This window comes from Cydia strobilella, chromosome 19 (assembly GCF_947568885.1).
Source record: "Cydia strobilella chromosome 19, ilCydStro3.1, whole genome shotgun sequence".
NCBI classification, from domain to species: domain Eukaryota; kingdom Metazoa; phylum Arthropoda; class Insecta; order Lepidoptera; family Tortricidae; genus Cydia; species Cydia strobilella.
Genome location: NC_086059.1, coordinates 13,467,342 through 13,493,579, shown reverse-complemented (window position 1 = coordinate 13,493,579; position 26,238 = coordinate 13,467,342). Strand labels below are relative to the sequence as shown.

General features: G+C 36.0%; 3 protein-coding genes across 4 annotated transcripts; all 3 read right to left on the bottom strand.

Moving 5' to 3' along the window:
• Positions 1-5,947: 5,947 nt before the first annotated feature.
• On the bottom strand, positions 5,948-20,594 carry LOC134749935 (required for meiotic nuclear division protein 1 homolog). Its single transcript, XM_063684956.1, has 8 exons — positions 20,107-20,594; positions 18,711-18,869; positions 17,907-17,984; positions 16,723-16,800; positions 15,848-15,974; positions 12,575-12,730; positions 11,924-12,087; positions 5,948-6,202 (listed from the first exon to the last, which is right to left on the bottom strand). Exons 1-8 carry the CDS (start codon positions 20,475-20,477, stop codon positions 6,106-6,108), a joined length of 1,230 nt encoding a protein of 409 aa, XP_063541026.1. The 5' UTR covers positions 20,478-20,594; the 3' UTR covers positions 5,948-6,105.
• On the bottom strand, positions 8,595-11,927 carry LOC134749905 (uncharacterized protein PF3D7_1120000-like). The gene has a single exon (XM_063684908.1). The coding sequence runs from the start codon at positions 11,902-11,904 to the stop codon at positions 8,689-8,691; it is 3,216 nt and encodes a 1,071-aa protein (XP_063540978.1). The 5' UTR covers positions 11,905-11,927; the 3' UTR covers positions 8,595-8,688.
• Positions 20,595-20,719: 125 nt separating the features above from the next.
• On the bottom strand, positions 20,720-25,147 carry LOC134749849 (crossover junction endonuclease EME1). Of its 2 annotated transcripts, none has more exons than XM_063684848.1 (10): positions 24,859-25,147; positions 24,673-24,777; positions 24,089-24,280; positions 23,345-23,475; positions 22,960-23,133; positions 22,359-22,599; positions 21,714-21,819; positions 21,379-21,461; positions 21,079-21,191; positions 20,720-20,928 (listed from the first exon to the last, which is right to left on the bottom strand). In XM_063684848.1, exons 1-10 carry the CDS (start codon positions 24,902-24,904, stop codon positions 20,773-20,775), a joined length of 1,347 nt encoding a protein of 448 aa, XP_063540918.1. In that variant the 5' UTR covers positions 24,905-25,147; the 3' UTR covers positions 20,720-20,772. The 2 variants fall into 2 exon arrangements, with proteins under 2 accessions (XP_063540918.1, XP_063540919.1); XM_063684849.1 differs by having other exon boundaries at positions 24,685-24,777; positions 24,859-25,146.
• Positions 25,148-26,238: the final 1,091 nt, after the last annotated feature.

Below are 26,238 nucleotides of genomic sequence, written 5' to 3'. Positions count from 1 at the left end.
GCGTTCTGCGGGCAGCGGTCAGGTCAAACTTCAACTTCAAAGGTTGCTGTCAATGTTGTTCATACATAATCGCATCCAGTGTGGCAAATCCTTAGGAATGAAGATGCCTCTGTGCGTAGCCAACATGCCAATTGTTTACGCTCCGTTGCGAACGAAATGCTACGGTCAACTGTTGCGCTAATATGGAAGAGTGATAGAGAGATGCAAAGCGTTTTGTTATTGTAGTGTCGTTGATCACCTTGGCTAGGCACCCTGTTTCTCTATACAAACGTAATTCCCATTTTCCTTTCTGGATATTGACATTATGAAAACAAACTACAATTGATTAATTATTATAAGAATTAGGAGCGAAAAACAATCATACACATTTTTAAATGTTCTTGACTCATAATAATTAAACATTCAAAAAATCAAACCAAGCTGTGATATACATCAAATTGAAGAAGAAGAAAGACATTTGTGGTATTTTCTATAAAAAGGGACCTTATTGTCGATGGCGATTACGCCATTATTAACGGTGCTCCGATAAAAATACAATGCCGCGCGGTGCGGCGAAAGCGCCATCGACAATAAGGTCCCTTTTCATAGAAAATGCCCCATTTATTCCATAAACCACACATACACAGAACAATAAGATGAAATAAATAAGATAAAGAGAAAATGGTAAGAACAACAAAACAAGATAAATTATTAATTGTGTGATAAATGTGTGTCTTTTTAATTGTGTTAAAATATTTTCAAAAATGTATGTAAATATCCAGAGGAAAAAGAGAACTACGTTTGTATGAAAAGGTGATTTCGTGAGGACATCCACTTTCGTCTTAATAAAGAATTATATCAGTATCACAAACTGTTGTTTTTGTCGCCCCTGACCCTAGTTTTATCTGACTGCTGAAATTGTAGATAGTGGCCTGTGGCCTTTAGGTGAAATACTGATAAAGTAACATGAACTTGTAGTCAATAATTTAGATTTGTATTACATCATGAACAGGAGCACAAAATGTCTGAAAATGAAAATCAGAAATAATTTAATTTTTTGAATAAATTTCAAAATTTAAACCAGGACTAACCCTTCAAAGTAGGTAACGCTCAAGGCACAAAGTGGCACAAAAATAAGTTGACAGCGTTTTTCGACTTAAAATACGTGAGTGACCCGTTATTAATATATTTAATATAACATGCCAATTGACAAGACAATTTTAAGAGTAATTTTCTTACTTAAACTTCTTTTACAAAATTTGACTTTTACAAAATATCATTTGACTCAAAACTCAAAAATCAAACATTTTTATTCAGCATGAAACAAAAATTACGATTTCAATAAATCATCTTAAGTATTATAAATGTAATAAATGAATGGCGTTTCACTAACCCGGAGTTAACCGGTTAAACCGTTAACCCAGTGTCAAATTGTACTGGTAACCATAGTAACTCCAGGTTTAACCGGTTAACCCCGGGTTAGTGAATGGTGCAAGTGGCCCTAACAATCTTTAATGTGTCAGAACGAATATACAGCAAAATCGAGTCATATTAAACGTGTTATTCGTGTTGTTTATTTGAGTGGAATAAGCCACAAAATTTTAATATTTTTCGTGGATTTGTTAGAATTAAATAACGAATAAACCATTCGTCATTGTGAAAAGCGGTCGAATGATTTATTCGCGGATAAATTATTCGCGAATAAATCATTCGTGAATAATAAAATCGTGAATTATTGTTTATTCGAATGATTATTCCGATAAAAAATATTTGAATAATGCCCATTGCTGGCCATAGCTTTTTACCGATCTACTAATCGGTAGAGCTGAACGGCAAATGTATAAATATTTGGAAAATGTGGACGTCCACGATATTATGTACTGTCCACTAAAACTAAAAGCGACTGCAAAAACTAATCTACATTTAGGTCCCCTTTATAGTGATGATCTGGTGGTCCGAGAGCTGGTGGAAATTTGGAGTAGGTCCTTGAGGCAAGCTGAAAATTTACTTGATGCTTCTCCTATCTTACCCTACCTCAGCACTACAAGTCTGGCTGCAGGGTAGCGGGTCTAAACCAACCTATAAATTTTTAAAGAATTTTTTTTTTGGTGCCCAAAAAAGGTTCTTGAGGCAATCTGTAATTTCTACAAGTGAAAATTGAATATATAATTGTCATAAAAAAATTATGCCAGACGATTTGGCCGGGTCTTTAACCTTGCCAAACGCGTGCAAAATATTTTTTTTTTTATTCAAAAAAGGTTCTTGAGGCAATCTGTAATTTTTACAGGTTAAAGTTAAGTATCTAAATAGTCATAAAAAAAATAAGCCAGACGATTTGGTCGGGGCCTTCTACCTGCCAGACGATCTAGAAAGTTACGTATGGCACTTACTCGCACGCAAAATTAAGTTTATTATCCTGTATAAATGTATGCTAATACAAAGTTATTTTTGTAGTGCAGTAAATTAAAGGTAAAAGGTACAAATTAGGATGTACGATGTGATTGTGATTATGAATATTTGTATATTTATGATAATTATGTACACTGAGTATTAGTAGGGATATAGTAAATGTAATATGACCGAATTTATAAGAATGTATTGTAATTTTAATAAATACATGTACAATTTAAATACAGAATAGTAATGTGTTGTAATTATTATAATGTGTGAATTTGTTATTTTATTATTAATGCTTGAATAATACAAATAATAATACAAATATGATGATGATGGTGATTGTTTCATGTACTCATAGGTTATTCAGTGTGTGGGGTAAAAGGGGGCGAGAATTTTATTATTTTTGCGCTACTACGCACGGTTTAGCAGTTACAGCCCTATAACGTTTTTTTATTTTTTATTTTATCATTGTGTTTTTTATATCACTTATGGGTTCCTTGAAAGGGAACGAAAATTTGATTGTTTTTGTGCTACGACGCACGGTTTTGGAGATACAGCCCTATAAAGTTGTTTTTTTTTCTTTTTGGTAATTTTTTATATTAACTCCTAAAGCTTTCCTAAAGGGGAGGAAAATTTTGATTATTTTTGCGCTACGACGCACGGTTTAGCAGATACAGCCCTATAACGTTTTTTTGTTGTTTTTTATTATTATTGTGTTTTTTATTTATCACATGGGTTTTTTAAAGGGGAACGAAAATAGGAGATACAGCCCTATAAAGATATTTCTTTTGTTTTTTTTTTTTTCAAATATAAATTAAGGATCATATCTAGAGGGGAACGAAAATTTTATTATTTTTGGCGACGCATGGTTTAGAAGATACAGCCCTATGAAGATTTTTTTTTTTGTTTTTTTTTTAAATATAAATTAAGGGTTACCTAGAGGGAAACGAAAATTTTATTATTTTTCACTACGACGCATGGTTTAGGAGATACAGCCCTATATTTTTTTTTGTTTTTTTTTTCTTTTTTGATTTTCATTGTGTTCTTTATTATATTACTTTGGGGTTTTATAAAGGGGAACGAAAATTTTATTATTTTTGCGCTACGACGCATGGTTTAGTAGATACAGCCCTATAAAGATTTTTTTGTCTTTTTGGTTTTTTTTTTCAAATATAAATTAAGGGTTACCTAGAGGGGAACGAAAATTTTATTATTTTTCCGCTACGACGCATGCTTTAGCAGATACAGCCCTATAAAGATTTTGTTTTTTTTGCGTTTATTTTAAATATAAATTAAGGGTTGCTTACGCGGGAAAGAAAATTTGATTATTTTTGCGCTCCGACTAAAACAAATTTCAGCTGTTTAGCCCGTTCGCATGAACACAGATGCCATGTTTACATTAAAATAAAAAAAAATACTCAATTTCGTATGAAATTCCTTTAAGCGAGGTTTAGACTAGCAATAACTTGCATGCAATTTTCATTACATTGCGGTATCTGATAAACATTTTGAATGCAGTTTACCTTAGTAGTCGGTAATGTAACGTAAATTGCATGCAAGTTCTTGCTAGTCTAAACCTCGCTTTACAGTTCTCTCGAGTTGCTCCGCCCGAAACGTGATACTTTGAAGGCTGTTTTGACGCACATGAGGACGATATTTCATTGCATGTCAAGAAAATTAAACGATTAAAAACGATTATCGTTCCAAAAACTTGTTATTTAACTGTACAGCGAATAAAATAATTTAAATAACTTATAGTGACGTCACAAAGTTTGTGACTCCCTCACAACATGTCACATTTTCTTGACCCCCTCCCCCCCTAAACGTGTGATGTAATTAATTTTATTTCATTTATTCATTTATTTCAATCAACTTAGGATCATAATACATTACATTATAACATTACATAAAATTATTATATTACAGTTAAGATTAAAATTAAAATTAAATTAGACTAAAATTATATTAAACCCCTAAAATAATTAATTAATTATTTAATAAATTATTTATTATTTAATTATATTATATGATATATGAAAGATGAAAAAAAAATCATGAACACAGCCATGCACGCCATGTTTACATTAAAATAAAATAAAAATATTTCCCGGCCTAGGCCTTCGTCATAACTAATGAACTACCCATGTATCTACAATAGAGATACAGCTGGACATATTGTCGCTAATTTCATATGTACTATGCCCACACCCTATTCATACCCATAATTATCATAAATATATACTCACAATCACATCGTACATCCAAATTTGTACTTTTCTATCTTTAATTTTCTGCACTACAAAATTAACTTTGTATTAGCATACATTTATACAGGATAACAAACTTAATTTTGCGTGCGAGTAAGTGCCATACGTAACTTTCTAGATCGTCTGGCAGGTAGAAGGCCCCGACCAAATCGTCTGGCTTATTTTTTATATGACTATTTAGATACTTAACTTTAACCTGTAAAAATTACAGATTGCCTCAAGAACCTTTTTTGAATTTTTTGAAAAAATATTTTGCACGCGTCTGGCAAGGTTAAAGACCCGGCCAAATCGTCTGGCATAATTTTTTATGACTATTTAGATATTCAATTTTCACTTGTAGAAATTACAGATTGCCTCAAGAACCTTTTTTGGGCACCAAAAAAAAAATTCTTTAAAAATTTATAGGTTGGTTTAGACCCGCTACCCTGCAGCCAGACTTGTAGTGCTGAGGTAGGGTAAGATAGGAGAAGCATCAGGCAAATTTTCAGCTTGCCTCAAGGACCTACTCCAAATTTCCACCAGCTCTCCGTCTATGGTGATGGATCACGTCCGCGGTTATCAAAATAATTTCACCTTTGGTTCAAAACTTATGGTTATTCACGGCAGCGGGACTCTTATCAACTTATACCACTGCTATTAATACAACAATATAGTCTAACAGCGTTATTTATTGAGTCATAACTCATATGATGAATATATTATGTGTCATAACACATAATATATTCATCACCTTCAGTTGTTTGAGATAAAAAAACTGTCAAGACCAAATCGCAAACCCGTCGTTCCCCAACTATTATTGCCACCCTCCAAATTAGCTATGGTAAGAAACGGCCCTTACTGTCGATGTGTGCGTGTAATGAACAAAGTTCTTGGTTTTCTAAATCTAGAAGTTAGCGATAAATTATTTAAGAAACAGTTAAAGGAAATGTTATTAAAAAAATGTTACTATTCAATGGATGAATTTTTTAATGATGAAAGTCTGGATAATGCGAAATGATTAAATTGTTTATGAATTTTATGATAACTATTAATAATTTATTGTTAAATTTCATTCGAGTATGAGTATGACTATAATTTATGATTATTAATGATTAACGCATGAATTAGTTCTATCTTATTATTATTGTTATTTTTTGGACACTATTTTATTTTATTTAAAAGTTTATATAAGAAATTAAAACTAAGTATAAGTTCAAAATAAGTAGTTTAAGATCCAATATTGTACACCCTAGCAGGGTATCATGTACCTACTTGACCAATATGTAAGACCAGTATGTACAAATGAACATGATTACAATGGAATAAATGATAAATGATATATTTTACATAAAATCTTACATCTATCGATCTTAATAAAAACTTGTTTTTCTGGCATACCTCTTATTACAAAAATATGTATAGGTAGGAATATATTTTCAGTCTTTTTTGTCACTTGTTTACATTTAATCTGAGGCTAAGTTCCTTAGATATCCAATATGGAGAGATCTTGAAACATATACTCTTCTGTCTCGTCCGCGAAGGCTGAGCGACCTCGCCGCCGCTCGGTTGTTTTTGATAACCTAAGTGAGTAAAAGGAGATGGAGTAGGAAGTATTAAATTATATTTTTAGCGGATCAATCGCGAATAAAATTGTATAATTTATATGTAAATAATATACACATATATACGAATTCCAACAGTTCCGCTAAAGCGTCTTTACTACGAGCCTATGACCCATGTAAATTCAATGTGGGAAAGACCGTCATAGAGCAAGATCTCTGGTATTAGTACATGCAAAGATAGATACAACTCCGTAATAGATGGATACAGTCTAAGGAAAAAACGTGCCTCGAAAATCACGAAAATTTGATTCTCGATCAGAGGGCGCCACTAGTTTTGTTCTAGTCTCGTATAGAGGGCGTTGACGGTTTCGTTTGTTATTTATAATTTTAACGCATATCAATGAAAGAACATGGGTCAAAATCATATAAAAATAATTAATGCAAATATAAAAATAATTTATCTATATTTAAATACATTTTAACGTATTTTTATAAATCTTCATTTTTAGTTTTAAAGTATGTCGATAGATGGCAGTGAATTTACAGCGGTTACAAAATTTACTATGACAGTACCGCTCTATCTAATTATATCCTCATTGGTACATGTAATTCGCTCCCGTGGCGTAACTAGAAGGGTGCAGAGGGGGCAAGTGCCCCGGGCGCCATCCAAGGGGGGGGGCGCCAAAATGGACAAAAGGCAGCAGCAGGGAAACTTTCGTCAGTCGTCAGGGGGCGCATATTTGGTGACTGTCCCGGGCGCCATATCCTCTAGCTACGCCCCTGATTCGCTCAGACACAGTCAGAAATAAGAAGCTTCGCTCATTCTGCTTTACCGATGTCTGTAAGTGAAGTACGTGTGCACGAGTTAGAAGCTACGAAAGAGCTTGTAGACGTTCTTATCTGATATACGGTCTTGCCCACATTGGCCTTAACATCATAAAAGTTCCATCCTATTATTTAACGCCTAAAATATGCGTATGTTACACATATACATATTGTATTGTGTAGGTTCATCGACTTTATGGTACATTCGATGTATATATTTAATTATACAAACGGGTCTACTTACCGCGATTTAATTTCATTGTTTTGTTCGTATAATTAAATATGTGTTCAAAACGCGAGTTTAAAGTGTTATATTCGATGTATATGTATAGGGGGTATATTGGAAGGAATTATACAAAATACATAGATTATTTTTACATATTTATTAATATTTAACAAGATATACGAGTATATCTAATGAATAATCTACAATACATTCTACATTGTAAGCAAATATTTGGCTAATTTCATTATTTTAATTTTTAACGATACTCACTGCAAGCCTATTACAATTGTATTAGTCAATATGATTATTATTTGTGCTATATATAATACATAAGTATACGTAGTTATTTCTACTGACATCGTATTTAGTAAATATACTACATATACTAACTTATACACATATATACCAACAATTACCAGCTACTTAATCCTGACTTTACATAATAAACTTAGGAGGATATAACCAAACGGAGTAGCCATTAACAGGCATTCCCCTCTGTCGAAAATAGTCGGCCAATGGTCATACACAATGTATGGACTGACGTTTATCTGACATGGCATTTTGACGTTACGTTTACATTTGATGTTCCCCTACCCCGCAAAAATTGGCAGACTTTTTTGTACAGCAAATTACAGACGTGGCGGCTCCGTTTGGTTATATCATCCTAGTAATAAACATATATTCGTAAATATCCAGTTTTATAGCAACTACGTTGACTACGTGAAACCAAAGATTTATTAATCGAGAAAGGTAAAGTCCAAGAAATATTCGTGCTTCTAATTTGACAGCTAAAGTGGATGTCACTGTATGAATTCGTACATTATGCGGTATTTTTGGTTGTCTGAAATTGCCAAAAAACTGGCGCCGCAAAACGCCATCTGTTTCGGCGGTCAAACTTGGGGGCACGGTTCATAGTAGGTTGTATGGTGAGAACCGGGAATTCCCGGTTCCGGTACTGTATTTGTATAGAAAACCGGTACCGGGAGCACTCCCTAGTTCATAGACTTTGCCCCTCTTCAACAACCATAAACTCTTTGGTGAAAATTTTAATGTATTAATTACATAACATGTAAAAACCACTTCATCAGTGCTATAAACGTATTGAAATAATACATGAACTTATGTTAGTTACAAATGCATCAATTTCGTTTTTCACACTAACATTAACTTTTAAATATTAGTTATGAGAATTGAAGAAAATCGTACAAAATTTAAAGCAATAAATATTTTAATATGACTAATAATAAATATAAATATAAAACACTGATTTAAACTCACGATTTTTACTCATTATTATTCGCAATCGTTGCGAATAATAATTAATATAAATATAGTTAGAATAACTTAACTCTGTAGTTGAGAGCCATTTAAACCAGTCAACCTATTCACGCTATTTTTGACCTTTAATCTCTATTAATAAGTAGCTTAATCTAGACACAATGACAACTAATTATTACAAACGCTCTCTACCTACATACATCATTTGTCCATCCCACTCACAATCGCGCCGACTCACTCGATCCATTCCCAATACTTTCATCTCACTTAAAAGTTTCAACTCCACTAATTTCATCCCTGGTGCTGGCTTTACTTTTATCAAGGATGGCACAGCCGTTGATTTCAACACTTTCTCACTTTTCATCCCTCCTGATTCAACCCTTTCCCGTTTTATCTCTGGTATTTCGAAATCTGCAAATAGATTTAATTCTTCCTTTCGGTTTACCTCATTTACAGATTTAATCACTTTTGCTTTCTCCGAGTTTAAATCTACTAAAGGCTTGGAATCCTTCTTACGTCTAATTTCTGAGATATACTCGCTATTGGCCTCTGCCAGACTATATTTCAACTGTTTATCTTCTATTCGTTTAACCTCTTTAGGATCCTTATTTTTATGTTCAGTTTCTATCATCTGCTTAGATTCATTTGTAACATCATTGTTCTTATGCTCAGTTTTTATTATCTGCTCAGATTCATCTGTAACGTCCTTGTTTTTATACTCATTAGTGATCGTCTGCTTAGTTTTTTCTTGCGATTTTAAGTCTTCGTCTATCATTGTCAACTGTTTCATCTCTTTTCCTAACTCTGCTACGCGTTTCATCTGCGCTACACGTAGCTCTGCTATACGTCTTTCGACATCTTGCCTCACAGCCATTCTTTCTTTTTCTGTCATTGTTTCCATAGCTACTATACGCTCTGTCATTTTATCTGCATTTGCAGGTCCAACATCAATGTCATCTTTCTCTATTTTAAATTTCACATCGGTTGTATTTTCCATCTTCGTTATAGTCTCCTTTTTATCTGTTGTTTTTAAATTCGTTTCGCTTTGCGTCTGTGTGGCTTCCTTTCTTGGCACAATGCCTAATGCCTCTAGAACTTTTAAATCTTCTTCGCGTTTCTTCTCCTTTATTTGTTTCAACTCTGCTTCTTTCATGTTTGCAACATGATCGAACTCTTCATTAGATACCAACGCTACAACACGTTGCAAATTTGCCATGTGATCTAATTCTTCCCTCCTTTTGATTCTTGCCTCGCGATCTGCTTGTGCCTTACGTTCCATTATTTTCGCGCATTTTATTTTAGCCTCTCTTTCTGCCCCTACTACTTTTTCCATTTCTATCTCAGCTAGTTTCTCAGGCAACTGTTCTGCATTTGACTCTGTGCTTTTCGTCACATCCGCCTTTACTTCTGCAACTCGTTTTACATCTGTAACTGGGTTCATTCGTTTAATTAAATTTAAATTGTTTGGTTGGCCCTTTAACTTTTCCACAGGTCTATCAATCCCACTCTCTTTCTGTGTCACGTGCTTTTTTGACACAATACCCAACTCTTGTAATAGTTGCATCTCTTCGGTACGTTTCAAATCACCTGTTTTATCTACCTCAACATCAAGTTTTACCTGTGCAACACCATTTGGCTCTGCATTGCGTACCGTCGCTATTATGCGTTGCAATTTTGCAACACGCTCTAATTCTTCCGTACGTTTCTTTCTTACTTCGTAATTTATATTGGTCTGACTTTCTGCTTCTTCATTTTTCCTAGCTTCCTTTTGTGTGTCTGCTGTCATTTCTTTTATCGGTTCACTTTCTTTTTGTGTCGGTTGTTCTGCATTGCCCAATGTGTCTACTTCTACAAGCGTGTCCACTTGTTGTATTTCTGATATTGGTATGGTTCCTTTCACTGGATCCACAACTTTCTCTTTCACATCTGTAATTAGTTTGACCTCTTTGACTAAATTAATATCGACCTCTTTAAGATTTGCCTTTTCCACTGGTTTCAACTTTCTCGCACTATCCTTTTCAGTGCCTCTTGGCAAGATGCCCAATTCTTCCAAAAGTTTAACTTCCTCCTTACGTTTCATCTCAGCAGTTTGTTCCAACTCTGCCTGTTTCATTTCTGCGACACGATCCGTTTCTGACGCACGCACCATAACCAATACACGTTGCAACTTAGCTATACGATCTAATTCTTCCTTTCGTTCCATCACTTTTTGACGCTCTATTTCTGCCAAACGTTTTTTCTCTGCCTGGTCCAACTCTGCTTTAAGATCTAACTCTCTTAAATATTTCATTTTAGTCTCGCGTTCTAATTCAGCCTCTCGTCCTAATTTTGCTGCATGTTCAATGTCTGCTTTCCGTTTCGCTTCCGCCTCAAGCTCTAAATTCATTAAACGGTCTATCTCTAAAATGCGTTCCTCTTTCGACATACGCTCCAACTTTTCTATTCCTTCATATTCTTTTTGTTGCTTATTTGTATGTGCCTTATCTACCACTGTTCTGACTTTGGTTAGTTGTTTGTCATCAATACTCAAATGATCTATAATTGGATTTATCTCTGTATTTACACCCAACTCTTTTAAAACATTGATATCTCCGTCACGTTTTATCTCTTTCTCATGCTCCAAATTAATTTGTTTTATCTTAGCTACACTGTCCAATTCTGGCGCACGTACAAGCGCCAGTATACGTTGCAATCTTGCCACGCGATCTAACTCTTCTCTTCGTTTTATCTTTGATTGCCGTTCGTTTTCTGCTAATCGCTCCATTTTTGCTAATCTTTCTATCCCTGCTTGTTCTAAGTTTACGTGTTTTATATCAGTATCAGTGTTTATAGCCTCTGCTTTGACCTCTATCGGTGTTTTCTCTTCTGCAACTGTTTCTGGTGTTGCCAATTTCACTACCCCTTCTTTCTCTAATAATCCTATTTGGTTGGCTCCTACATCAATATCATCGCTATTTTCTATTTTCTTATCTTTCATACCGTTACCTTTTTCAATCATACCCAGCACATTCATCCCTTTTACATTATTCATTCTTGCTACTGTCCCATCCGTCACTTTCATTCCATCTCTCACAATACCTTCCATATTTGCCATTCTCATCCTCTTTACTTGCATCCCTTCCTCTTTTACTTCAATATTTACGCTCATCTTATCGTTTTTCATTTCACGCACCTTTTTACCATCTATACTATCAATCGCCTGTGTCATGGCATCCCCATTATTTTTTGTTTGGCTCACACCTACACTATCAATAGTTTGTGCCATTGCATCCCTATTACCTTTCATTTTACTCACACCTTTCATCCCTTCTGCACCAACAGTTTGTGCCATAGCCCCACTATCTTCAATTTCACTCACATCTCCCACCGTTTCTGTCCCATCTCCCTCCATCCTATTCTCCGTTCCTCACCTGTCCAGCACATACCGCTCGAAGCAGTGCAGCAGCTCGAAGCACACCTCAGCCAGGATGAGGGCGATGACCATCCACTCCAGCCGGACGTGGTGACGGTCGGCCGCCCAGGAGGAGAGGAGCTCGAGGAGCTCCACGCAGTGGGATAGGCGCTCGTTTAGTACCTGGGGAAGGTAATCGGAAGTAAAGGTTAGAGCGCATTCAGTACCTGCGATTATCAATTAGCGGCCATTAGGGTGCATAAAGTCCCTTTCTTCGCTTTTCAAAATGTTCATATTTTCACATGACATCCATTTTTAAAAACTAAGTTTTACAGTAAATTTCCCGCTAGATCTTTTTAGACATAGAAAATAAAATCTGAGAAAGATAAAGATGGAAATCTTCTGAATGCAGAAGAGCCGGCGGATGTGGCATTTTCAAACTACGATACTTCCCACAATGATTTAGAACTTTATTTCAAATTGATAGGGTTCAGTTTTGCGTATTTTTAAACACCATTATGCCCATTATTATAAGGGTTAAAGAGTTCGAGTGTGTCAATTCGTGCCCAAATCCTTATTAACATAACTGTTAAAATCAGACAAAACCTATCGATATCCTAATTCAAATTGTATTAATCCTAATTCAATGTTTCAAATTGTAATCTTTTACCCGTGTCCTTCTGGGTATGGTGAAGTAGGCTACGGTGTTGGAGTACAGTCTCTCAAGCCTCTCCTCCTCCCAGTATACATCGGGTGTATCAAGAAGATCGGATTCCACGTTGATGCGATGCCGAAGGGAAAATAACTCGCCTAGCTTACGGACCACCTGCGAAGAAAGAACATTTTTGATGTGAAAATTAATTTAATATTTTTTTGTCTAGATAGCAATAAATTAGTACATTTCGATGCTAGTGCGGAAAGTATGTCATTACTTCACGAGTACCGAGATATCTTGCCACGAGCCTTAGGCGAGTGGCAAGACTCGGGACGAGTGAAGAATGACATATCCGCACGTGTATCGAACGACGTTTTTTAATACAGTTGCGAAAAAATAAGAAAAGCAACAAGTATTAAGGAATGGAATTCGAAACTTTTTATATTATTAAATCTGTGACATCATTGACATTGACATTATGAAGAGGTGTTTTTCTAGCTTTTATTCGACTAGAATAGATTTTGTTATTATTATTGAACCCACTTCAATGACATTTTTTTTCAAATGCATGTTCTATAAGACAGAAACAATTGTAAATATTAAAACATTGTACTATTATTACCTAAATATCGTTATTTACCATTATTTGTGTATCGTATATTTATAAAAACAATATCGAATGTTGCCTTTGGAAACTTAAAACATTCTTGCAGTAAGAAAATACGCCTCTTCTTTGACAGGCGTTCCGTTCCATTCAGACAACCTATTAAGAACATTTTTTCAACATTAAAAAATAAACGTATTATAATACTTATAATGATGAAGAGGTAAGTAATAAAATATGAAATATGCATATTTTTCGAATTCTTACATTAACAGTAGGTTTTTATGTTGATTACGACGTTTAAAGGAAACTAATATAAACACTCATCAATAAGTAGTCATGAATTGGAACAAGTATAAATTTAAAAAAATTGGAAAAGTAAATAGCACTAGTTCGCGAAAACCAACTTTCCGCACGCTAAACAGCCACGAAAAGTAGCACTTTTTGAGCAACTGTATTAAAGAAATACATAGAGTTAGACCAAGATAAGTCTGCAACGATTTTGATAGCACACGCAGTGCAAGTGTCATTTTAAACGTCAAACTTCTATGAAATTATGACGTGTTAACACTTGCACTGCGTGTGCTATCAAACTTGGTGCAAACGTTTCTTGGTCTAACTCTAGCAGTTATTCGAAGTTAAATGAAGTAAAGAAAAATATTGGTAACTGTGGTTGCCAAAAGATAACAATTTGACAATTCAATTATCAATTCAATATTCAGTTATCAAAAAACGATATTGTCTTATGGCGTTATTTATAAACGCATTACAAGCCTGAATTAGGTATGAATCATTTGTCTTTATCTGTCATTCTGACTTAAGTATTTGTAAAAAAAAGGATAAAACATATTTAAACTAGATCAGGCCCGTAAACTTTTATGAATAATAATAATAAATAATAATAAAATTCTTTATTTCAGGCCAAACTGCCCATAGATTGTTAGTTATATACAGACTTATAATATTAGAGTTAGTACATCTTAACCTAGGCATTACAGTTCTTATTTTTTTACTTATTTGGGGTCCCGGTAAACAGGACGATGAGCCGACGCCCAGTGGCTAAAAAACGGACAATCCCACCTCTCGGCTATATCTACCAGCAAGCTGTTGGTGCTACCCCGCAGGCGATACATTTGAGAGGCGATTCTTTTTCTTATTATGGCATGAAAATCGTCCATTCGTGCTTGTGCAAACATGCCTGATGCACTGCAAAAGCGTGGTAGCCCCAACAGCATCCTGAAGCCGTTATTGAACTGGACACGCAGAGCACTGTAAGCACGCTTCGTATAATTGATCCACAGGCCGCACGTGTAGAATGATTGGCAATACGACATGAACAATGTTTTCTTGACCTCCACTGTACAACGCGCAAACCTGCGAATCAACATATTAGCTCTTACTGCCAGTGCCCTGCGTTCCCTCTCAATATAAGGGGGTTAGACTTTACACCTCTTCTAGAATCAACAACTCTGTAATTAGAAAGTGCTTATTCTAGCAACCTACTTAAATCCATACTAATATAATAAATGAGAAAGTCTGTCTGTCTTTCTGTCTGTGTGTTCCCTCTTCACGCTAAAACCGCTGAATCGATTTAGATGAAATTTGGCATAGAGATAGGTTGAGTCCCTGAGAAGGACGTAGGATAGTTTTTATCCCGAAAATCATCCCTTAAGAAAGTAAAAAGCGGGGTGGCAATGAGATAATTAATGAAGTGCCTGCTAATTTGTGTGCATAATATGCTCAAATTGAATGATTGCTATGAGAATTTTTCCAGGCGCTATACTTACTTTAGCTGCTGTTACTAAGTCCACGCAGACGAAGGCGCGGGCAAAAGCTAGTAAAGAATATTTTTTTATGTAGGGCTGTTCAGACTGCGTGGTGAAATGTCATCGATCCCAGTGCGCCCTCATGAATGGAAAAGAGGGTGAAACGCCGGTGTGGGTGGGAACGGAAAAAGGGGCTGTTCAGACTTCACTTTTCTTTAAAAAAACATTTGCCCACGAGAAAAGTAATCGCATATCAATACTCGCTGTTCACCGATCAGGCCCAAGCAGGGGGTGTCACTACGCAGTTTAGGTACATTTGGCCGGCGCGCCTCCTGGGCAGGCGTATGGCAGTGGGCTGCCGCTCGCCGCTCGACTCGCACGATAGTCGAGTCACGTGGCGCTCGTGCAAAATTGACAATACACAATGGCTTCGAAACCTAAATCTCGATTTAATCCGTATAAAACATCCTTAATTTATTGAATATTGGTTGCCCAGAAACAATATTAGGAACTGACTGACATATTTTCAAAGGAATACGGCAGTGGCATACCTACTTCCATGAGAATCAGACATACTATCTCCGGATAAAATTTTCATGTTTACAGAATCAACGCTTGTAATTCCTACATATTTATCTTAAAAATAATAATTCAGTACAAAAACTTGTAGCGACTTGTGACAACCCCGTGCCGACACGACACTCACAGCTTGGTCATAAAACTGCGGCGCGCAAAGAAGATTCACGGTTCGTGCGCGGTTATAAGTTTCAATTTTGCTTGCAGGCGGCGAGTATAGGTATAATTTTATACCTAAATCTGACTTTTGTGAAGGAGTGAATTTTCTGTACGGTAGTACTATTAGTTATTCTGTGCCCAAGGCTTGAGAAAAGGTGGAAAAATAACAAAAGCAACATATACCTCCTTTTTATCTAAATGTGTAGTGCCGTCCTGCTCCATGGTCCGCGCGTGCGCGCGCGCCGCCGCCGCCAGCGCCTCGAGCCGCGCCTCCCAAGCGCCCAGCCGCGCCGACTGCGCCATCGCGTGACTGACCAAACATATTTATTTCTAAATATATAGATCAGTACGGTTTCACTCACTATTATTTTTAGTCACGACGACGCACGGCGTACAGCCGCCGCGGACACTCGTGCCTGAGGAAGGATTCCCGAAGAATCCGAAACATGTCGCCAAAAGCGACTAAAAATAATAGTGAGTGAATAAATATTTTGAAATATGTCTCAAGAATCTCACGATAGTTTAATTTCGAAAAAAATATTCATTTATTTAAGCTTTATTTCACAAAATATATACAAATACAACAATGTACAAATGGCGGAAGTATTTAATGCCAAATGGCATCCTTTACCAGTCAACCATAGGGCCAAACAAGGATACCTACAATTGGTGCAGAGAGAGCAATATATTGAATGAATTAAAAAAAAATCGGCCAAGTGCGAGTCGGACCCGCGCACGAAGGATTCCGTATCATTACGTAAAAAAACTGCAAAAAAATCACGTTTGTGCCCCACTTAAATATTTATTTTATTCTGTTTTTAGTATTTGTTGTTATAGCGGCAACAAAAATACATCATCTGTGAAAATTTCAACTGTCTATCACGGTTCATGACATACAGCCTGGTGACAGACGGACAGACAAACAGACAGCGGAGCCTTAGTAATAGGGTCCCGTTTTTACGTACGGAACACTAAAAATAGCAAAATATACTTATAAACTACATAAATAAATAACATATACATAAACTCTAATAATATATTTGCAATAAATGTCTCACCTGAATGTATATTTTTCTAAAGAGTTGTCTCTATCGGGTGCCATGACGAAATTTGACTCTTGCAAATTACACTTCTTTCTGAAATCAAAAAAAAACAATTAGCGTCCTGTATCAATCCAATACCACATGAAAAACGAAAATCCGGACAAGCACGAGTCGGACTCGCCCACCGAGGGTTCCATACAAATTTAGTTCATAGTATTAATTGTTATAGCGGCAACAGAAATACGTCATCTGTGACAATTTCAACTGTCTAACTATCACGGTTCATGAGATATTGCCTGGTGACAGACAGAGAGACAGACAGTGGAGTCTTAGTAATAAGTTCCCGTTTTACCCTTTGGGCACGGAACCCTAAAATTGAGTCAGATAGAAATACAGAATATAATTATCATATTCAATAACTACCTAGTTATGTTGATCAAGTCACTCAGATATAAAGCAAGCAATTTTCATTACATTGAGGTATCTGATCAAACTTTTGAATGCAGTTCACCTGAGTAGTCGGTAATGTAGCCGTAAGAGACTTGACTGACAGACTGACCAACGTAAATCCCTAGTAGCTAAGGTTATTAGCACTAGCACCTATCTTCATCTTTAGACATACTTTCTTTTTTTTTTTTTCTCAATCTAGTTTTTAATTCACTAACTGGTCGCCCAAGATACAGGCTATAAATAGTTTGGGGACCCCTGTTCATACTGTTTTAAATGTACCGCTGTATGCGCGCAACCTGGACCTCATGTATACTCAATCTGCAAATTCCCATCTTTGTGTGCAAAATAAATATATTTTTCATTTTTTTCATTTTCATTTTCATGTAACTTAAATTGCATGCAATTTATTGCTAGTCTAACCTTGCTTTAGAAAGTTATAGAAATAAAGAATAATTTAAGCCAAGTGTTATAAATAAAATAAATGTGACGTTTTCAACCAAAAGGTATCACATTGTCGCTTGTCGATAAGGTTGATTTCTAATTGAAGCTATATGGTAATAGCGCCTTACTGACAAGCGACAATAGGTACCCTTTTGAAAATGGCACAAATAGTGTTATGTCAAGTATTGTGTTCCCATACATTACAAAAAAAACGGACGATACAATCCATGTTTTGTTGTTTTTGATAAAATTGGTGGCTTAGACACACTTGTCAGCTTTTGAGTTGAATTTTTTTTGTGTCAACTTACGCATTGGGCTGGTACACATATGTCATGATTTCTTTCTCTCTTTCCACCACATCTTGAGGGTAGCTCTCCACTTCATATCTGAAACAATATATTTTTATAAGATTACTAGAACTTCCTAAGATTTTTTTTTTATATTCTAAGAACATTTTAAATTACTTTTTTATGAAAATATTTTAATTTGTGTTTTTTTTACAAGTAGTCACACTACTATTTAAACTATAAACGAAATAAATATCATATACAAAGGAAAAAAATTACCAAGGCCTCCATTGCCCTTTTTTCCTTTGTATATGATATTTATTTCGTTTAATTTTTTTATACTATATCCAAGTACCACTTTTCTCTGGGAATTTTAAATTACCCAATTCTTGAATTATTGAAAATGATATAAAAGTGCACTAATTTTATTTTATTTAAATATACTTATTATTTAAACCTTATGGCACAAAATATATACAACAATGTACAAATGGCGGACTTACTGCCAAATTTAAAAAGGAAATTAGTTTGTGTCTTAATATGTACCTTTTATTTTTTATTAATTATTCAATTATTCAATCCTTATTGCACCAGTTTTACTGTAAGTGCACTAGGCAAACTTAATACCATTAGGTATTCTCTACCAATCAAAGTAGAGGTTCATATGAAGCTGAGCTTTTGCCTACGAATAATACATTTACTACAACATGCAAAAAAATAAGGACAAGTAATAAAACATAGTATTTTATGGCTTAAATTCATTGTGCTTTTAGGGATCTAAATTAAAAGTTAGATCTTATATAAATGTGTCAAAGAGAAACAAACCTCCTGACAAAGTCGAGTACATTGCTGGCTTCCAGCTCCGTGCAGTTCCAGAAGACGACAGCACCCTCTTTGAAGAAAATGATCTCCCGCGGCTCCGAGCCTACCGTGTACACCGCATTTGCTATCACCACATCATCGTCAATCTCTTGAGCTTTTAATCTGAAATTACAGAATAATTCAACTATATGGAACATATGAAACAATTCGCAGTCACACAAATAGGTCTCTCATACAAATTTAGTATGGGAGCCAACTGCTTACTGGCTTTCTGTTTTGTCTGCTTCTTTCTTTATGGCTTGTAGGTATGTAATTTAAAACAACACATTTAATTCTGCCTTTTATTACTTGTTTTATGGTCACTAGCCAGTTTATATTTGAACGAAACAGACATAATTAGCCGGGTCCACACATAGCGAGCATACGCGCGAGGCAATTTCCTCGCGCACAACACGGCCAGTGTAGACGTGCCTCGGCCGAGGCGGCGCGCGCGAGGCACGTCTAAAATGTCGATACAACACGCGCGCCTCGGCCGAGGCACGTCTACACTGGCCGTTTAGTGCGCGAGGAAATTGCCTTGCATGTATGCTCGCTATGTGTGGACCCGGCTATTTATGATTACAAATGGTTTAAAACAATAGGCTATAAAAATCTATAAAAGTAGTATAATGAGACATCAATCCTAAACACATAATGAACTAATTAGGTAAGTTGGCACAGAAATACAGTGTGCGTCCAGGAGCAATAAAAATATTTAATATTGTATAGAGATTGCCACACAATGTGACCTATTTTTATTGCTTTATGTTGCAGTTGAGGACAATAAATTGTATTTATTGCTTTGCTGGTTTAAATGCAAAACTTTTAGGTATTTAATATACAAGAAAATACATTGTCAATAATAGAGTAATATTCTCAAAATTTACTATTAAATTCAACTTAAAGCATGTGCCAGTTTTGAATGATTCACGGTTAGTATTACTAGATTTGTATCCTGTGATTTGTTTGTGCAAACAACCAGTGATATCCGAACTAAACATGCGTTACTATGCTACTGTAATTGTAGTGTGCTTGGACAGACCAACGAGTGTGAACGCAACCAGACCAACGAGTGTGAATGTCTGAATGAGACCGGTGGTAACATTGAAAGCGAATGCAGCCGAAGCGCACGAATGAGGGTAGACCGAGCGTGGTGTACACAACTTTGAGACCCACCCGCTATCTTCAGTTTACCATGAACAAGAAGCATGTAAATGCGTCGAAATATTGGGAGCTCAAAAACAATACAAAAGGTAATCACGGTCTATATCCCGGTCAATATAAATGTAGTTAAAGCTGGTGACCAGATATGATGATGAAATACATGATAAATCCTTGAAATTAATCAAAATATCCTTACGTTCCAGGTTCATACAGCTTCTGTTCAAGCAGGGCTTCCTTAAGACCCTTCAGGTCATACGCGTTGGCAGTCGCGTACGCCAACGCCAAGTAATGCCCTTCTTTCTTACTAACATCTTCCAAGACTGCCTTCTTGTATATCGTCTTCTTTTTAACCGGACTAGTCGCGTTTTCCAAAGCTATCACCGGCTGTATAGAATCTGAACTACATTCTCTAACTCCTAGATGACGGGACAGAGAATATAAACCGCCTTGGCAAAGAGAATTGTGGTGTTTCAACGATGTTAAATCCGACAGTGTTTTTAGCGAAATGTTCTTCGTAAAGGCGCTCCGCGTCGGAATTAAAATGATTCTCGATAAAAACAGAGACATCCTGATGTTTCTTCACATTTATGGGTAATGTAATTTAATATTTATTGCGATTCAAGATATTATTACATAAAATGTATGGTTATCTGCTTATTTTGAAGTTATGAAGTTTTTTGACATTAAGGCTATTGTTGCCAGTGTATAAAATGAGTAAAGACGGCCATTCATGGTGCGACCAAACATGAGCTAGCAATTTTGCGGTATCTTTGCTACAAAAATGTTACAAAATAAAAACATTAAATAACGAAAACAATATTTATTCCTCTTACATGATTTACAAACAATATAGCATAACTTATCAGTCTATTAACACATCTCCATCTTCAGCAGTAAATAATATTCGTAATTTCCTAGCAAACTCCGGCCCTACACGACGACTTTTAGATCCAGGAACTCCCGTTCTTGAAACTCCTATATCAGCCAAATTATTTACTCCATTCGGAAGTTGCAGCGCCTGTAACGACGAAAACAATTCAGTTAATTCAAAAACTACCATTTCTACTACTGATATAAGCAACAGCAACACTGACTTTTTTTAATAAACTGAAATAGGAAAGGCAATGGAACTAGAACAGCTTGTTGCCAAACAGCTAAAAATAAATACCTGATAAAGGGCAAGAGGCGATTTGTATTGCCGGCAGACAGATCTAGAGGTTTCTAAGCTGGATCCAGGAAGCACAGCTATCATTTGCTGCCATAATCTACTAGCTCCATTCCCTGTAACAAAACACTAGGTAATTTCAGATATTTATAATATTTATATACGTAATCTATAGTCACTCCCAACTCTGGGTGTCACATGCGTGTTGTCAACTCTTTGTTTTTTAATGACCTCTATATTTAAATAAAAAATTTTTTTTGGCAATATTACCTATAACAATTGATTTATTCACTAAAAACTTACCATCTTTATCAACAGGAACGCATTTCTTGTTGTCTCCTCTCATGTAGAACTCTGCTTGTTCATCGAAGCCTCGCTTCGTTTTCCTAAATAACAAAACAAGTGTTTAATAAGTTCTTTTTACCTGTCCAAAGTTACTGTAACAGACGGGCGTACCGGACCGCGACCTAGGTCTGGTCCGATGCCAGTTCGATTGAGTGGAAGGTGGCCCGCCGTTAGCCGATTAAGACGCAGCTATGTGAGAGCGAGAAAGAGATATGCTGACCGGACCAAGATCGTGGTCCGGTACGCCTGTCTGTTATAGCTATTACTACAATACAAATAACAAAATTGCTTGCTTATATGGTTCCTCAGCTATTGCTTTAGTGAACTGTACAATAAGTAGAGCCAATTCATTGGGTGTGTCTACCAACGCTGCGTCACACCCGGCGGTCACCAACAGATCTGAAAAAAAAACTTAGATTAACCACAATCACCCAAGGCTCATCAGCTCACCACACACGATCACAAAATTAAGAATCTCAATTTCTATGATTTCTGAATGAAAGTACAATGTTAAATATTGTCTTTCTATAGTCTCTGGTTTTTGTTTAAAAATTATCTGTGATAAAAGCTATCCTATACTTCCTCGGGACTTAATGGGGTTGGCAAATATCAATGGTTTGTGTAAATAACGCCATCATAGGTTTTATCCATCTAAGAGATCAGGCTTAAAGCACTAGCACCTAGGCCACAAAATTAAAAAAAAAAGATAAAATAAAAAACATTAAATTGACACTTTTTTTAGGACTTCCAGGAAATTTCCTCTCAGGAATCTTCCTTTTTTCAGGAAAACCAATGCTGGCGCCATCTGTAAAATACTTCGACTGGCCTATCTGTAAAATATTATGATCATCGTCAAGAAGGCGCTGTTATTCTAATCAAAAAAAAAAAAACGACAATATTTTCATTTCCATTTTCATATGATGATAGTTCAGTATTACCTGTCAAAGCCATTTCAAGCTCAATTTCCGTGATCAAATCTTTACTATTCTGCCTCCGATTCGCCGCTTTAAAATAATCTTTAACCCCATGCACCACCAATGTCACTTCGCATTCCGCAAGCATTGCCGCTTGTTTAATATGTGGTGATAAAGATCGGTTGCGAACGAGAGATGATATATCCGATATCGTGCTTATGTATAACGCTCGGTCACAACGTTGGCGGGCGGGCGATAGTTCTACCTGCAACATTCAAATATTCATCAATTTTCTTCGTTTTGGTCAGGGTTGCTTGAAGATTATCAGGGTTTTTAATGAACTTCAACTGTCCACTAGAAAAAGTTCTCGCCGCCAGATACTGTAGTAAATGGCGAGTTAAGGGGCTAATGGCCCATAAAGGTTTGGTATAAAGGAATTAATGAGCGCTTTTGAGATGTTGAAGAAATTACCGTCCAGGATATGTCGGGATTTTTAGGGTTTGACAAAATATTTGTTTCTTCTTAAGGTCGTAACACACCGACGCACAATGACCTTGGTTCGGTGCGATGGTGTGGTACGACCATTATAGCAACTTTATTTGTATTTATATTAGCAAGTACCAACCTGTCCGTTAGCCGCCGTAAGCGCCCTCGGTACCCTCCGGCTCCACATGACCAGAGCTGGATCGCACAGGTCTTTAATAACCTCGATCTTTGCACCGACTGCACTCGCCTCTCGGCTCACATCCGCGCAGTACCATTGCTCAAGCAGGGATGGGTGCATTTCTATGTGCATGTACTGAAAGAAGAATAAAAAAAAAAAATAGCCTTATTTCTGGGTAATAAAACTTAATAGAAAAAAAAAATCATCATAAATTGTAAACCTAATTTGTATAATATTGAAAAATTACTCCAGAACCCTCCTAAGAAGCCTTGTGTGTTTGTGGTGTTTCGAAAGAAGAATAAAAGGTTTGAAAATTTTAACATAGCTAATAAGAATAAAAGAGTACCTTCATACACTCTCCGGGCTTGTAAACCTTGTTGGCTTCAGCGGCAGCTGCCTTGGCTGCTCGCTCCTGAGCCAACTTCTGCTTCTTGGCTTGTGCATCAGCCTTCTTCCTGCTTTTAGCATCTTTGTTTTCTAAACAGAAAAGAAACATGTTGATTGAACTAAGTGTGTAATGTATGTATGTATGTATCACCACGATACAGGCCTAGCCTAGTGTGGGACCACTGAGCCTGTGTAATTTTAAATTCTTTCTTTTAATAAACAACTTTTATTTATTTACTTATTTAATCTAATCTCATTTCAGAGGGACCCAATTCACCTGATTTTATCACATGATTTTATTTAAGCAATTAGTACAAGAAAATACAAATAAGTTTTAGTTATCAACAAGGTAACCTACATAGAAAGGCTGTTTTACTCCTATGGAGGGTAATTATCCCTAGTTTGAAATCAGTGCTCGAAAGACTAGCCTACAGACATAAGACTCTGACAAATAAACAGACATGGTAAAGCTAACCAGGTTGTTCATTACAAAACCCTGTATCATTAATAAGCATAGAGAGAGAGCAAAGATGTGTATTTTCAAACAGCATGGTCCGGACTCCGGTGACACATGTCATATCATCTCAATAAAATTTTGCGAGATTTTGCGTTTTGGTATTAAATTGTATGGAGATGGCATGTGTCACCGTACCTATGCTGTTTGAAACATACTACACATAAAACTTAGGTTATGGAAACTTACCAGCCCCCCGTTTGCTACCACTAGAGCATTCAGACCCTCCGTAACCACTAGAGCTGGTACCAGAGCTAGTAGCGCTCCCAGAGCTAAAAGCGGCCAGTGGCACAGTATTGCTCCCAGAGCTCAAAGTGGCCACTGGTCCACTCAGCTGGACAGGAGGCAGATCTTCATATGGGTCGCTGTAGGGTGAGCGGTCTGTAGAAATATGAGAAACTTTCTTTATGAAGGTTTTATTCCTTGCTGATTTTAGCAAGGTGAATATTATCAATTTCAAATAGATTTGTGAAAAAATGTTTCTTCTTCTTCTTCCTCGCGTTATAGACTTTGTCCATAAAATAAGATCATTGTTATCTTTATTTAATAAATTGAAATTGAATAACTGTTGCTTAGGCTTACTGTTGTTCTGTTGCTACAGTTTAGTGCTTTTATTTTCGCCTTCTAAGTCATCCCAATGCACTTTAGTGTTTATAGCTAATAACAGATGAAGAACTACTCGCATCCAGGCCATAATTGTAAAAAAAAAGTTGACGAACTTTTCTAAATAGTCTACCATTTTTTTTAAGTAAATAAGCTAACAAGTAACTTACAAGTATGCTTACAAGGTTCAGTATCAGGTTCCACATCCTCTTGAGTTAAATCTACACACTCTTCTTTGGCATCATCTTCATACTTCTTCATAAAATCGACGTCCTCTGAAAAAAGTTGGAATATTAACATGCAGCACATAATTTAAAAAAAAAAGCTTTAAAAATCGACTTATGAAGTATTCTCACCATAGTTACTGTGGTCACTATCATCCGATAATACGTAAACACTCATTGTTAATTCGTTTAATTATGAATTATGTGAGAAAACAAGATATTTATTCGCAGTGAAATAGCGATCTTCAAATGGACAGGTTCAGTCATTTTAGTAACAAATTTGGCATAACTGTCCGGTGAAATATTAAACCATAAAAGTCTTTATTATTTTGGCATAAAATGTATTTTTAAATAAACAAATTTCTAAATGTAAATAAACATTTGTGGAAACAGGCAAGCCGAAACGGTCAGCCTCAGCAAACAAACGGTTCCTGTCAAACGTCAAAGTGACAGGTGACAGTTAATTATAGAGTGTTGTCAGGTAAAAGAAAACTTTTACCCTAAACAAATAATAAAATACTAAATAGTCTGTCAAGCCATTTCCGTCAGTAGAAAAAAGCGGCAAATTTAAAAATGTACGTTCGAAGGGTAATCGTCTCATAGAAAATTTGAATTTCGCGCCTTTTTCTACTGACAAAGTTGTTTGACCGGCTATAGTAGTGCTTGTATCGATTAAACATAAAATAAACAATAGAGTCTGTGCGGAAAGAGAAGAGTCGTGGAATGTATTTGTTCCCATACATTTCACGACTCTTCTCTTACCGCGCAGACTCTACCAGTTTTGAATGATTCACGGTTAGTTTCATTAGAAAACAATACAAAATGTAATCACGGTCCATATCCCGATCGAATAAGTGCATTCTCGTTGCCAAGGAGGTTTTTAGATTATACTGAGCAACTTTTACTATGGGACCAACCCCGAAATAGCGAAAAAAAAAATTGGCTGTTTCATAAATTTTGGCTGGGAGGGTACATTTTTTTCGCGATTTCGTGTTTGGTCCCATAGTAAAAGTTGCTCAGTATAATCCCAAAACCTCCCTGGCAACGGGAATGCACTTATTTTTGTTGCCACCCTGTATATGTCTAATAAAATAAACACATATACACTGAAGTCATAATTGCATTGAAATTGTTATTAAAATGGTTGGTGTAACTTCTCTTTAAAGTATAATGTTTTAAGGCGATTAGCGATAATAAATATGTAGGACATGTAGGTATTGCAATCGGCAAAGGTTTTTTTCAATGACTACAGCATATCCGTATATGCTCACATATAGTAGAATCAAGCCTTGAATATAAAGCCCCATGATCGGAGACATACTGTATATTGGGGTTCTTAAAAAAGATGTACGCAACAGGTTCTAACATATCGGCAACGCGCATGTGACACCACGGCAATGTGTGCTTATGCACAGATCTAGGATTTTCGCTTATGCTTGTTCGCCACTGTCGAGTGTCGCGGTATAAGTATATACTTATCTCGAAATAACAAATCATTACATAACGGGTAAA